Consider the following 14,760-nt stretch of genomic DNA (forward strand, 5'->3'; position numbering starts at 1 on the left):
TATGGTTCTGTTAGCTTAGCACGTAGCACCGTTACACTCACAGTCTAATTTCAGCGTAATTTTGACAACTGTTACCATAACGGCCAAAATGTGCTGCCGAGAACCTTGCCAGTAACTTCCTCGTAGGAGTTGCTGGCTTATGTTAATTTACCCTATTCAACCTTCCAGTTATATTCCATGTTATTCAGTCTGTTGCGGATACAATTGTCTAAATGAATATGTTGCCTTGCCAGAATAAATGTCAGTTTTTCAAAATATTGGATTTTGTGAGAACGCTGGAGATAGGCACCAGCACCCCCCGCGACCTCATGAGGGACCAAGCGGTTTGGAAAATGGATGGATGGATTTTGTGAAATAAATTTCTAAATAATTGCGACTTACATGTTTTTTTTCCACTTTATAAAGTATTTTTGGACTGATGCTACTTATATTCCAGAGCAACTTATAGTCCAACAAATACAGCATACTCATACACCAATATGCAGACTGACAGGCAACCTGACCTTAAGTGTGTTGCCCAGGGGCACAAGTGAATCAAACTCACTTTCATATAGCTGGACGAGTAATCTTCCCTCTGAAACACAAGAGAGAACGAAAAAAAGACCACCATAAAAGTAAAATGTGGGTGTAATGTGATGGTCTGGAGCTCCTTCAAGACCTGTATGACTTGTGGTAATTGATGGACCATGAATCCAGCTCTCCCCAAGAAAACCCAGAAGGAAAGTCTCCACCTATTGGGTTGTCTCTGGTCATGTAGCAGGACTTCCAAAGCACACCAGCAAGTCTGACTCTGAATAACTCAAAATGTTTTGGAGTGTCCTAGTCAAAGTCTGAAAGTGAATCCAACTGAGATGGTGTGGTGTAGCAGGCAGTTCATATTTGGCAAATGCTCCAACGCGGCTGAATTAAACCAATTCTGTAAAGAGTGCACTAGAATCCCTCCACATGGCCACATTTTGCAAACACCTAATGGCAATTGTTGCCCAAAAGGGTGGGACACCATTTATTAGGTTATTGGGGGATTACACTCTCAGAGCCAGCTTGGCTTGAACAGCTTTTTCCCCCCAATTTCTAAACTGCATTTTACATTTACTCATGATATTTCTGTCTGATATTAAAATCTTTTTAATGATCTGAAACATTTAATTGAGCCAAAAAGGTAAAAACAAAATTCCTGAATGGGGAACCCATTTTTTTTAGTCCACTGTATGCAAATGCTCACATGTGGAAGATGTGATCAGTGTGAAGAGCAGCCTGTGAAGGCGGGGGCTTCCTGCACTCCAGAACTTCCTGCTGAGTCCAGTGCAGGTGTCCTGGGCCAAATTTAACTTAACAGCTGTGATGGGAGGAGTCATCATGAGAAACCCTTTTCATACCATCTTCTTCTAGCAGGGAAGTGAAAATGCAAAACACCTCGTTGAGAAAAAAAAAAGAAAGAATTAATTTCAGAAGAGAAGTTGTGTTTCATCCATTGTCTATGTACCAGGCACAAATATTTCAACATGTCCGAGCCATCTCTAAAGAAATCCTCTGAAACAGGCTCTTACACCAACCAGCGTCAACAATTATCACAAAACGTGGAAGAAATGTTTCATATAGAATGTTTAAAATGCTTTCGTCAGCCAAGGCCCTGAATATAAGCCTTTTTTCTTTTTTTTTCTTTGGCTGCGGGACTCAAGGCAAGGACATCTGCTCCCTCATCTGAGACGTGCTCCAGTTTTAAACAAATCGACTGCCAGTAGTAATTTCTCTGCTGGTCACTCACCCCGAAATAGTCTCGGCCCTTCATCAATGTGAGTCGTACTGCTCCCCTAATCAAGCTGCATCCTGTCGTTTGGTTTTTCAAACTACGTTTGACAGGAAATATTGGTAAAGTTGGATTAAGCTAAGTAAATTAATATTCAAACCTTTGATTTTAAAGTAGATAGTATTAATACTTCATTTGCAGCATCATTCATGTCTTTTTTTATATGCAGCTTCTGCTGCATTTCAGCTCTGATAGTTCCAAAGGACAAGTTAGGATTATACATCCAGCTGCACTATGGTGACCTTAGAGATTTGTCACTGAACATCAGTGAACTAGCAGCATCATAAAGACCAAGGAACACCTCATTTAAAGTTGCGGAAAAGGATAAAGCAGGGTTAAGTTACAAAAGAACATCCCAAGCTTTCAACATCTTAGTGTCATCTGAAAATGGAAAGAGTTATGGCACAACTGCAAACCTACCGAGACTTGGCCATCCACCAACACTGACTCCAGCTATTTAGTGAACACAGCCAACATGTTAAAAAAGGTACTCTGGTCAAGTACCATAAAATGGGTCAAAAATGTAACGTATTGTTTTCTGTTTTAATGCATTAAAGCTATCGTTCTGAAGATTACCCAGAATCCCTTTTAAAATTTCAAACATATATATGGGTTCATTTATTACATACCAATGGTTTCTAACTAAGAGAATGTCACTTTTAGCCCGACTCGTAAAAGCAGTCAACTTTTAATGAGCTACGAACCTCATATGGTAAGAATAATATTACCCTTTCATGAATGAACTACGATCATTTCAGTCAGGATTTTTTTGCCAATGGGTTTTCTTAAAGCATAAAAAAAAGGTGGAAACAATATTTTTTGTTAATAATGTTTTTCATTCAAGGGTTTTTCCAGATGCCCGCTCAAGTGGACAGCATACGTTTTATTTCTTACTAGTGAAATACTGTATTTTACAATCGGAACATATTTTGACATTTGTTACCAGAATGCATAAACATAGAACTTTACATGAAACTCTTATCATATTGTACTAATATTTACTGCTATGTCATTTCTTCATTCACTTCCTTGATCTCTTTTTAGTCTTAGCTCCTCTTAAACAACAAATTATTGGGGAACTTTTTAATCTTTCAAAACGACCAACACTGAGCATGACACTTCAGCCTTTCTGTGGCATTATGTTACTAGACATTAAAGTCTCATCAGTTTCAGATTTATACAAATACGATTTTGTGTGAAAATTTGCAAAGTGCCCAAGGTACAAAGCCACCACCCACTGAATGCAGATGTATTTTGTTTTTCGTGTGCAGGCTGGATCCTAGCATCTGCTGGCATTTTTGGTTTCAGTGAGCTGGGGCCAGTGTTCTCCAGGGTCAAACCCGATCTTACGAGGTGCCTTTAGACACTGCTCTGTGTTTTAACGGTGGTGGGATGGCACTGGGAAAGTGGAGCAAGTGCCACTGTCAGCGGGCAATTGCTCCACTATCGCTTTTTTACACACTGCATCTGAGCTCTAGAAATATAAAAACCTCGCTTGTTAATTGCAACAATGGATGTTTTTCCACCCAAAGTCTTTAAGTTATGCACTTATATATGTCAGCTTGTATACTGCCAAAAACGTGCTGGAGATGGTGTATCTTGTAGAACTATAGTCAGAGTAACATCAATGACTGTTGAAGTATTGCCACTGATGCATGATGTCCAGTTTAGTGAATTTTCTCCAAATATAAAGTTGATATTAGGAAATATACCACAAGATTTATTCTTTAGTTGTAACTTGGTGTTTTGTTTTTTTTTTGTTTTTTTTACATACAAAGGTCTACTTTAGGATTAACTGGACATTCCAGAGATACTCGGCATGCCTTTCTGTCTGTCTGCCATCTTGGATTTGAGAAAATGTGGTTGCACCTGCAGTGCATGGCCAGTAGTTGGCAGTGCATTGCATAATGCACTAGAGTCCACTTCAGTGGCCTATGTGCATTTTAAAACATATATACACAAGAAAATTATTTATAGCTGTCCACTGTAGTGACCGCTGTGCATGAAAGGGTTATGCATAGCGCACCCCCCCCCCCCCCACACACACACACACACACACACACACAATATTAGAGAAGCACTGGGTTAGACTAACATCGAACTGTCGCACCTACTTGCAACAGTCTGTGTGTGGCATAAAACATCTTCCTGTGGAGATGCTTCTCTCCATGAGGGGACTGGGAACCAGGGCTGGAACTTGCCATGCAATGTTTTACAAAGCTCCAATCAAAGTTCAGCTCCAATAGCGAGACTCGCCGTGGCAAGACAAGCAGTCTTTCCAATCTGACTCAGATTGAGCCGCCTTGTAACAATTTAAATCTCTAGATGTCCAAAGCTGGTAGACATTACCACAACAGCATAAATCCTGAAAACCATCATCCACTTCGCATTTATGCACTCCTTTGTGTAGGTCTATTATATTAATACTCAGTGAAATGCCTTAATGATTGTATTTGTAGTGGGATACAACAAGGAAAAGTTCAAGAGTAATGAATAAGGCTCTCTGAACAGTGTTATAGGCCAGTAGTATGTTCATTTCAAAGGATCACAGCACAATGTGAATACCTGTAACTTTGGTATGAAAACATCATGGTACGAAGATCGTACCAACAAAGGTACAAAAGGTACAAAATCCAACAAAAACAAGCTGCTTTCCTTGAAAATGACATTTAGCAGAGGCCGTAACAGAGCTGCTGCGCCTCTCGACATCCAATCACAGCGCGATGAAACACGCTGCTACCCTGCACATGTGTTTCCTTTTCTGTGTGCTTGCGTTAGATGGGATGGAGGGGGTGAGGGGTACTGAGGGAAGTTCACCTCATGTGATTAAGTGCTGGTTGCTAGGTGACAGTGCTGGAAAGGAGCCGCTCGTCTGCAGCCGTTATCCTCGGCAGATCTGAGATCGGCCTTCACGCACCTCCGAATCAGCCAGTCGCTGTCCGACTCACCTCCTGTACACACCGCCGGTCGTCATGGGGATTCCAGGGACACCTGACTCAAAAATGACATGAGTCACGGATTTGAACAAAAAAAAGAAAAAGAAAGCTTTTCTTCACACTCTGACAAACTGAATTAAACTGATCCAAATGTAAAAGAAACTGACCCTCCTTTTAAGGTGCACTGCCGAACAACTTATATACCGAGTGATTTTGTTTATTACGTCGACACAAATGAACAGAAACACCAAGCAGAACGTAACTATCAGTTATCCAATGGCTGATTGAGTCTTCTCCTGTTTTCCTACTTTCCTACAAGGCCACAGCGGCAACATAAAGGTGCACTTCTCCATGTGGATGTCCAGTTTCTATGGATTATTTACTCTATCCAACAAATTCCCTTCTGGTTGCATCGTATCGTTATGCTGTCACTTACCGATGTGACTGCAGGCAGGATTTGCCCCCCTGACAGACTTTGTCTGTTTGCCACACTCACATGTTTACGTGAAAGCCGTAAGCCAAAAACAAATCGCCCTCTAAACCCAATAACTTGTTGTAACACCCTTGGCGGCCATGGCCAGCATCATGTTTTTAAAATAACTGGGAATGAACCTCTTTATATTGATGTGAACGAACTGTGGCGCTCTCTCCTTAGTAGATTTGTCCTAATTCAGCCACTTTTGAGGCTGTTTTTGAGCATGAAGGGTGTGCTGGTAGTGGTCAAGGCATTGCAATCTAATTTAATTCAGGACTTTGATTAGGCCACTCCAAAACCTTTCTTTCTTTTTTTTCTTTTTGAGCCATGTATAGTTGGCCTTTAGATTGTTCTGCTTGCATAACCCAAGTGTGCATGGTGTCATGATGTGAAAGCTGGAAACTCTCCTGCAGGATAAAAGAAAATACAGAGCACAATTCCTGATTGCTTCGTATACGACAAGTTGTCTAGATCCTGAAGCAGCAAAGCGCATTAGTAGGATGTTCCTCATCTGAAATGCTGCGTTGGTTTTACACCAGATGTAACAGGACACACACCTTCCAGAAAGTTTCACTTCTCTCAGTCCACAGAAAATTTTCCCAAAAGGTGTTTTTGGCAACATCAACACAGATATTTGTGTTTCTTTTACTCTGTAGGTTATTGTTTTTTTTAACTTGGGACTCCATGATGAATGAAGTTGCTGCCCAGAACTGAGGCTTGCAGTGCTGGACTCCTGGATTCTTTTGGGACTTCCTGAATGCGTTGTTGAGGCCCTCTAGGGGTAAGTTTGGTAGTCCAGGCATTCCTTGTAAGGTTCAGCACCGTTGCATGTAGTGGTGAGCCTTAATCGAATCGTTTTAATTGATGTCATGAAAAATTTCTTATCATGATAAGAATTTGGCTTTATCATGATGATAAATTCCAATTAGCGGCGACTGAAAACCCCCAAAACTGCCAGTATTGCAATTTTTATTTTGTTTGCACTTTTGATTCCTTGAGAACAGTTAAAAAAAAAAAAAAAAAAAAAAAAACTTCAGAAATCTAATTTATTGCAGTTACTGTGTGGGGTTTAGTGATATAAATTACACTATGTTGCTAGTGTCCTGATTAAGCCTATTTTGAATTTTGTTCTTTATGTATTATATTTTTTTAATGTATTTTTTAAGTACAGTATTGTATTTGTGACATCCAGTCACAGCCATACAGTGACCTAAAAACAGACAAGTACAGCAAGAAGCTGTAAATATTATTTTACCACCATTTATATCCTTATCACCATAGTACCACAATATATCTTGATATGATGTAAAGATTTATTTAAAAAAAAGTCAGTATCACCCACCCCTAGTTCCATGTTTGCTACATTTGTTAATGGTGGTTCTCCCTGTTGTTGGCTGGAGGCCTAAAGCCTGGGAAGTTGCTTTGTAACATTTTCCAGACTGATAGATGCCAGTGACTTTACTTTTGTCATCGTTACTTAAATATATTTTATGATGGGTTTCATTCTCAGATTTCTTAGCCTACCTCATGCCGTCAGTCAGGATCTCTACAGATTCTCCATATCAGGCAGTAATCTTCTTCCCTACAGCTATCACACTCCTGACCTCTGCCTCCTGACAGCTGAACAACCGACAACGGACTGGACTGCATTCTCATACACATCAACACATGGATTGAACCACTTACAACTACCTGCCTGCACTTCTCTTGTATCGGTAATCTACCCGTTTGTAAATACTCGTCATATACTGATTATTCTTCATAGTCTGTTAATAACCGTTCATATTCATAACCTGTTCATAGTTTGTAAATTCATAGCCTGTGTATATTTCTACTTATCCATTTCTAGCCTGTATATACATATACTTAAAGTTATAGTACACTCATAGCCTGCATATATCCATTCATGTTTCTAACTATAGCACAATCATAACAATGTTATTGTGCCCTGCTGAAGCACTTCTGGATGGATGCAAACTGCATTTCGTTGATTGTACTTGTGACATGTACAATGACAATAAAGTTGAATTCTATTCTATTCTTCTCAGGCCTGGGTGCAGCTTGTGAAACAAAATCAAAAAATCTGTTTAATGACGATAAACTATTTTATTCTACACACTGCCTTCTTGCTTTGGACTGCCACTTTTCTCTTTACAAACAAAATCATTGTCTGAAAACTGCTTTGTCTGATCTAGAACTGTTAGACAGTCTTAAGGTGCCCTAAATATACTTTTTGTTACCTTCAAAGCAACGAGAAAACGTGTTAAAAACACAGTTCCAGATTAAACTCAGATGGGAGGGAGTTTACTGTAGGTCAGCACCACATTCGCTTCCCCGCTGGCGGCGATAGACTCCAGTCAGATTGCCAGCGCGCTCCGATCGGCAGAAGGCGTTTGGTGCCGTCGCTCCGCTGTAACCCCCACACCCCCCACCCCGATGTGGCAGCACCACTGGTCCCATTTCAGGATGAAACATGGTCTCCATCCTAATTAACCCAAATGTGGATATTAATAAGATGAAAGCAGGTCTAGACTAGAAATGGGGCAGATTGAGAGGAGATGGTCCTGATTTCGGAGCGGTCACGTTAACACGCAAGTAGGACACCGTGGCCCCTCCTCTGCCGGGGGAATAAAGTCTGCTTCTATATAAACTTAAACCCCCTGGCCCTTTTCAAAATGGTCCTACCTCTCGTGAGGTATGAGCACCATGAGAAGTAAGAGAACATCTGGAAGTAAAAGGGAATTCACATTTAACAAAAACTACATTTTGAACCGATGGACACATAAAACACACTATAGCTGATAATAGGAATCTCTACTTTCTAATTTGCTTTAGCAAAGTTCTTCACAACATTTGTGTAGAAACCTATTCAACATCAGTTTTTCTGGTTTGAAAAAAAAATATGGAAAAAGACGACAACTTCAAGACAATAAGTCTGTTGGGACCCAACCTGAAGAGGAAACCAAATACCCCACAACAGATGAAATGGGTTTTTCCAGTGAAATAACGGCAAGCTAGCTCTCTTCAGCAAATAAAGCCCTTTTATTCTCGTTATCTGCATCTATTTACAGCGAGTGGGAGGCAGCATTAAGTCAGGGGGAGAATCGGGAGACGAACAGGGAACCAAACAGGAAACCGTGACGAGCACGCCGATGACTCATCCGACTGGTTGTGCTCCTGAAACTGCTGATGCCCTCCACAGTCTCGCCTTAATGAGCTGCTGAGCTGCTGAGCTGACCGCGGGTTCAAGGAAACTCAGACTTGTGCCAATACGTCTATCGCCTGCGTCTTTTACAGCTAAGTTGATTTCAGCTGAGAATAGATAAATCCAGCGGAAGGAGGCGTGTGCAGTTGACGGCGCCGCAGTGGCACGGCTTCCTCTGAAGTCCCCCCGCGGAGAGCGCCTCCGCTGGCCGTTGGGCGCCGCATCCTCCCGAGTAGTCGAACGTCAGCTCCTCTTGCGCGTCGATGTCCCTTCCGGCGAACAGCGCCAGCCTGGGAATCGCGGAGTGAACGCGCACCGGCAGCATGAACAGGTTGGGTGAGCAGGAGTGGTTGAGAAAGCGGCCCACGTTCCCCACCTGAGCGGGGTCCACGAACGTCTCGGTGATGGAGCCCGTTCCCGCGTGCTCCCTGACGGCGATGATGTAATTGTTCTCGTCGGCTCTCTGGTTGAGCTGTCTGCGTCTGGCCTCTGCGAAACTGATCACCTCGCCCGCGTACTCGCACACAAACGTCCCGCGCGGGATTCCCTCCAGCGCTCGAACGCCCCAGCCCTTGCTCGTGGTGCGGCAGACCTCCAGCCGCAGCTGGAGCCCTCTCTGCACCACGCGGTTGGAGCAGGCGTCGCCGCACGAGCAAAGGGCGTTGCACTCAAACACGGGGGAAGAGTAACCGGGCTCGGGCCCGTCGCGGTTCAGCAGCCGGCCCGTGCTCTCGTAGGCCTGACCGTACGTCTGGAGGCAGGAGCAGCTGTCGGCGCGGCAGGAGCTCGACAGACACGGGCATCCAGGAAGGGCGACTTCTCCTGGGTCAACGGAGCATCCCGGTCCCTGAACGTTATCCGGGGAATACTGGATAAAAACAGAAAAACACAGAAGCTGCACCAGGATAGCAAATGAAAGGAAAGGCACACAATGCGGCGACTGGCGAAAATATTCATACAGCCATGAATTTATTCGGATTTTTCCTCACATTACAGCTGCAGACTTCACATCTGGAGGGATGTATTTGTAGGGACAAGCAGAGAGAAAGAGAGAGGAAAAAGATGCACCCGTCCACCTATAGTCTATTCGCTGTTGACCCCGCAGGGTCACAGGGGGTCAAAGAGCCATCTCCAGCAGTGATTGGGCGAGAAGTGGGGTATGCCCTGGACAGGTCACCACCCACATTACAAACAAGCATACTCACACCTAGACTAAGATCTAACTCAACCCAAAATCAACATTTATAGATCAACTGTATAAACTGGGTGCTACTTTAATGTTACTGTGCATTTTTTTTGACATTTTTAGGAGAACTTGTAAACAGTATTTGAGTTAAAAGAGTCTTACTGCTGTCCCCTTAGGTACATGCTTTCGTCACCACAGCCCTGCGTTTGGGGAACTGAAAAATCCCCCACCTGAAAAAGACCAATTTGTGGCAGAACCACTAGCTGTGGCCCGGGTTACTTTATCTTTCAACAGGTCACTTTCCCTCCACCAACCTAACCCTAACGCTCATCCGTGTCTCTCAGAACCGCCCACTTTGGTGGCATTTTTCATGCGTTTACATCGGGGTGAGTTACTATTTAAGGTAAATTTAGAGAGACCGCTTAACCTAGCAGCCATGTTGTACCCGGGAGTACCCAGAGAGAACCCAGACATGCACGAGGAGAACACTGAAACTCCATGCAGAAAGACACCAGACCGAGACTCGAAATCATGCTCGAATTGCAGTTGGTTGGGGCCGCACAAAATCAGGCTGCACTTTGGACACCCCTGATCTAAAGCATTCCACGGTAACTCCGGTCATGTGTTTATGGTCAATGTTCTCCAGGAAGGCGATCCTTTGTCCCAGTTTCAGATCTTCTGCGGACTAACAGGTTTTCTTGGTTGATTGCCCTGTATATAGAGGGTTCCCACTTATTTTCCAAATCAAAACTCCACAATTTGAAAGAGTCAAATTTGGACATATTTACACTGAGCTTTATGAATTTCTGAACATCTGAGTCCAAACCATGACTGATTGGGCAGCGTGATAAAGGGTTATTTTACAGTATACTTTCTTGGTATCCAGATTCAGATGAACGCGGTTGCGAAATCTCTCCCCCTTAGACTTGACCAGCCTGGACTTGATTATCCTTCAGTACACAGTCCAGCCTTTTTAAAGCACATTTTGTCATTAAAATGCTTATTCTGTTTGTAAGAATGTAATTTGTGAATAAAAAGAAAAGAGGACCGGTGACCTGTCCAGGGTGTACCCTACTTCTAGCCCATTAACCGCTGGAGATTACCCGGCGCGGCCCTGCACGGATAAGTGGGTAGAGAAAATGGATGGAAGTATAAAAATAAAAGATTTAAATGGAAAGTTATTTAAAAACAACTTTATTACTAAATTCTATGCATATGTACATACACTATATTGCTTAAAGTATTCGCTCCCCCGTCCTAATAATGGGAACCAGGTGTTACAATCGCCTCCATGGGCACAGGTGTATAGAACCAAGCACCGAGGCCTGCAGACTGGTTCTACAAACATGTGTGAGTAAATGGGTCGCTCTCAGGAGCTCAGTGAACTCCAGCCTGGGTTTCCATGGCTAAACATCTGCAAACGATACATCACCAAGGGCAATGCCTGGCACCGGATGCAGTGGTGCAAAGCACGCCACTACTGGACTCCAGAGCAGTGGAGCCGGGTTCTCTGGAGTGACGACTCAGGCTTCTCCATCTGGCAATCTGATGGAGACGTCAGGGTTTGGTGGTCGCCAGGAGAGCGGTACTCATCTGACTGCATTGTGCCAAATGTAAAGTTTGGGCGGGGGTTCTGGTGTGGGGTTGTTTTTCAAGATCTGAACTCGACGCCTTAGTTCTGGTGAAAGGAACTCAATGCTTTGGCAGACCAAAGGGTTTTGGATAATTCCCTAGTCCCAATTTTATGGGAACAGTTCGGAGATGGCCCCCTCCTCTTCCAACATGACTGTGTGCCAGCACACAAGGAGGGGTCCATAAAGACATGGATGAGAGTTTGGTGTGGATGACCTTTACTGGCCTGAACAGAATCCCGGATAGAACAGCTTTGGGATGAATTAGAGTGAAGACTGAGAGCCAGGACGTCTTGTCCTACATTAGTGCCTGACCTCATAAATACGCTTCTTCCCAGAAGAGCTGAAGCTGTTATAGCTGCAAAAGGTCGACCAACATCATTTTTCTACGGATTAAGAATGGGATGTCACTGAAGCTCATATGCGAGTCAAGGCTGGTGACAGTATGGTGGATATGCTGAAGTTTGTGGTGGCAAAGGTTCAAGGAGAGTGAAGACTTCTGCAAAGCGCTGTATATACAAATAGTGCTATTAGAAATCTATAAAATCCTTTTCATTCACACCAGTCAGACAGGTCTTCAGCTCAAAGGTGTTGCTGCTTATTTCTTAACAACAGGTGCGTTTATGTTTAACACACCTTTTCACTCAACCGCACACGTCATGTTTAAGTCATTTAGGAGACGCCAAGCGCCTCGGTTGTATAAAGGCAGGCCCTATTTGACTATGCAAGCTGCACACTGGATCCTGTTTGCAGCGAGGATTTACTGCCCCCTGCTGGTAATAAATCATATCAGCTGATAGAGGCGCCTGATACCCACAAGATCAAAATACTTTCATTACTCGTATAATAATAATAATAATAATAATAATAATAATAATAATAATAATAATAATAATAATTTAGCAAATTTCTACTTTATTCAAAGAAGAAGCGAATATGAAAAGTTTAAAGCATTTAAAATATTTAACATTCGAAAATGTAATGAGCAGCTTTAAAACTGTGCAGGTTTGAAGTCACTTTGGTCCCTTTCGAGGAGGATAGGATGGTGCAGATCTACAAAAAAATGTGTCTGAGTTAAGAATAAGCTGCGGGCTCTCTTTACCGTGTGTGTTCAGCTCAGTGAGCTATATTGGTTCAGCTACAGGGCCGGGTGTTCAATGTCGCTACCTGAAAGGTCGGAGGCGTCAGAGCTTTGCATAAAACAGGCACATCCTCCAAACCGCCGCTCAGATCCGCATCGCGTCCGTCAGACATGCTGTGGACCAGCTGGAGAGAGACGGCTCAACCTGCAGCATGTCAACAAAGCGGAATCACAATGAGAAGCAGCAGTTTCCGCTGGCAGCATCAGCTGCTGTCTCCCCCTGGCGGTGAGGCTGGATCATGGCATCATCAGAAACAATGGCGAAGTTGGTAAAATGTTTAAATTATGATACAATCTGGACAATTGGGTTTCACTGTTATATTTAAGATGTGTTCATTTTATCCTTACCATAAGGCTATCCAGCACTTTGGATATGATTAAAATCAGAAACACTTAGTCTGCACTATTTGGGAACACACTGCAAAAAGGGAACTAAACATAAGTAAAATTTTCTTAAAATCTGTATATTTTCCCTTGATTTGAGCAGCTAAATAAGACTATTTGCCGATAGAATGAGTATTTTTACCCCTAAAATAAGATAATTAGAGATCATGCACTTGAAATAAGACGATGAAGATGAAATGTTCTTATTTTAAGTGCAAAACTCTAATTCCATTGGCAAATAGTTTTATTTAGCTGGTCAAATCAAGGAAAATACACTAATTTCAAGAAAATTTTACTTACTTTTAGTTTCCGTTTTGCAGTGCAGCCGGCAGTTTGAGTTGGCACAGTAATATGTTGGTGGGAGAGGGGGTAAAGACTGGAGGTTCACAGGGTGTGAAGGTGCCCCAAGTTCAGTCGCAGCAGAACAAGCATGTTTGAATTGTTTCAGCTGAATCTGGACCACATTTGTTGTTAGGATTATGAAACATCTGCACTTTAGTGTCCATACAACTAAAAATGTTTTTAAGTCATTTCATTATAAAACAATAAAGTTGCACCAATCCATGTTGCTTGATCACTCTGGCCTATAAATTATTCAACAGCACAAAGTAAACAAATAAACTGAATATCAGCGGATATTTTGATCCCTGATGCTTCTCAGCTCTTTTATGTTTTTGTTGGGTTTGTTTTCACCCATCAGACGTTGTGTATGAATAAATGATGTTTATTTTATGATGTTTAGGGAGACATATTTATGATCTTTAGTCTGTCTGTACTTTTAGCTTCTTTTGTGATTATACAAGAATATAAACTTGCAAAACAACAGAGGACATAGCAAACTATGGATGGATGGAAGGGCACAGAATCCACATTTTTTCCAGCGTGAAGATTTAGTTTGAGGTCATCTGCTGGTGTTGGTCCACTGTGTTTTCTGAAGTCCACAGTCAATGCCGCTGTGTACCAGGAAATTTTAAAGTACTTTATGTTTCGTTTTGCTGACAAGCTTAATGGAGATGCTGATTTAATTTTCTAGTATAACTTGGTAACGGCCTACACTGACAAAGGTACCAGAAACTGGTCCAGTGACCATGGTGGTACCGTGCTTGAATGGCCAGCAAGCAGGCCTGACCTGGACCCCATAGAGGGTTCTGGTCAGGGTTTATCTTGAACACTAGGGGGCATACTTCACACATCAGAAGACACATGTAGAGAGGGCTTTTGTTATCGTGCTCATTAGTGTTTAGAATAATATTGATGTATCAGAAACTTTTTGAGATGAATGCTAGTTTTAATGCACCTTTTCTGAGTCGACAAAGACAAAAATGACACACACACCTTGTTTAATGTACAATGTGATGACCGTGGCTTGACTTAAATAGACATCCATTCATTTTCAAGCCTTTCTATGACGTAACCCTGACCCTCCCCCTAACATTTACCAGTCTATCCCTAACCTAAACCTAATTGACACCTTAGTTCTAAACCTAACCAATAACACAGAAAAAAATAAGGACCAACAAAAGGTCCTCACTTTATATCAAATTCCTCACTTTAATTGTAAAATTAGCAAACAATGTTATCTCTAAGCTGCAAGTGAGTTTGTTATGGAAATTTCACAACCATGTGTCCCGTCTTTTTCATATTTTCATTATAATTAATTAAATTTCAGAGCTAACTTTAAAATGAGACACCACACCATGAGGGTATCACATACTATGTTAAATCAGTAAACCGGCCTGGAGGCTGTGGCTGCCTACTGTCCACACACCTCATCTGTAGGGTGAAGTAGCCCCCCTATCAGAGTATGCAGATTTTGTTGGGATCTAGGGTTGTGGTGTATGTTGTCAACTGGTAAAACAGATATAAAACATTTGCCCAGCCTCATCCTTAAAAAGTTCAAAGTATTTTCTTATGTGCCAAACATGATTCGTTCTACAAGCTAGATAAAGAAGCTAGAAGCTATAGCTTCCCACATTTGTGGGTTACGGTAATTAA

General features: G+C 42.3%; 1 protein-coding gene across 1 annotated transcript; it reads right to left on the reverse strand.

The window, feature by feature from the left end:
- Positions 1-8,442: 8,442 nt before the first annotated feature.
- On the reverse strand, positions 8,443-12,577 carry setmar (SET domain and mariner transposase fusion gene). The gene is made up of 2 exons (XM_012874251.3): positions 12,408-12,577; positions 8,443-9,291 (listed from the first exon to the last, which is right to left on the reverse strand). Exons 1-2 carry the CDS (start codon positions 12,492-12,494, stop codon positions 8,527-8,529), a joined length of 852 nt encoding a protein of 283 aa, XP_012729705.2. The 5' UTR covers positions 12,495-12,577; the 3' UTR covers positions 8,443-8,526.
- Positions 12,578-14,760: the final 2,183 nt, after the last annotated feature.

The sequence above is a fragment of the Fundulus heteroclitus genome, chromosome 20, assembly GCF_011125445.2.
Source record: "Fundulus heteroclitus isolate FHET01 chromosome 20, MU-UCD_Fhet_4.1, whole genome shotgun sequence".
NCBI classification, from domain to species: domain Eukaryota; kingdom Metazoa; phylum Chordata; class Actinopteri; order Cyprinodontiformes; family Fundulidae; genus Fundulus; species Fundulus heteroclitus.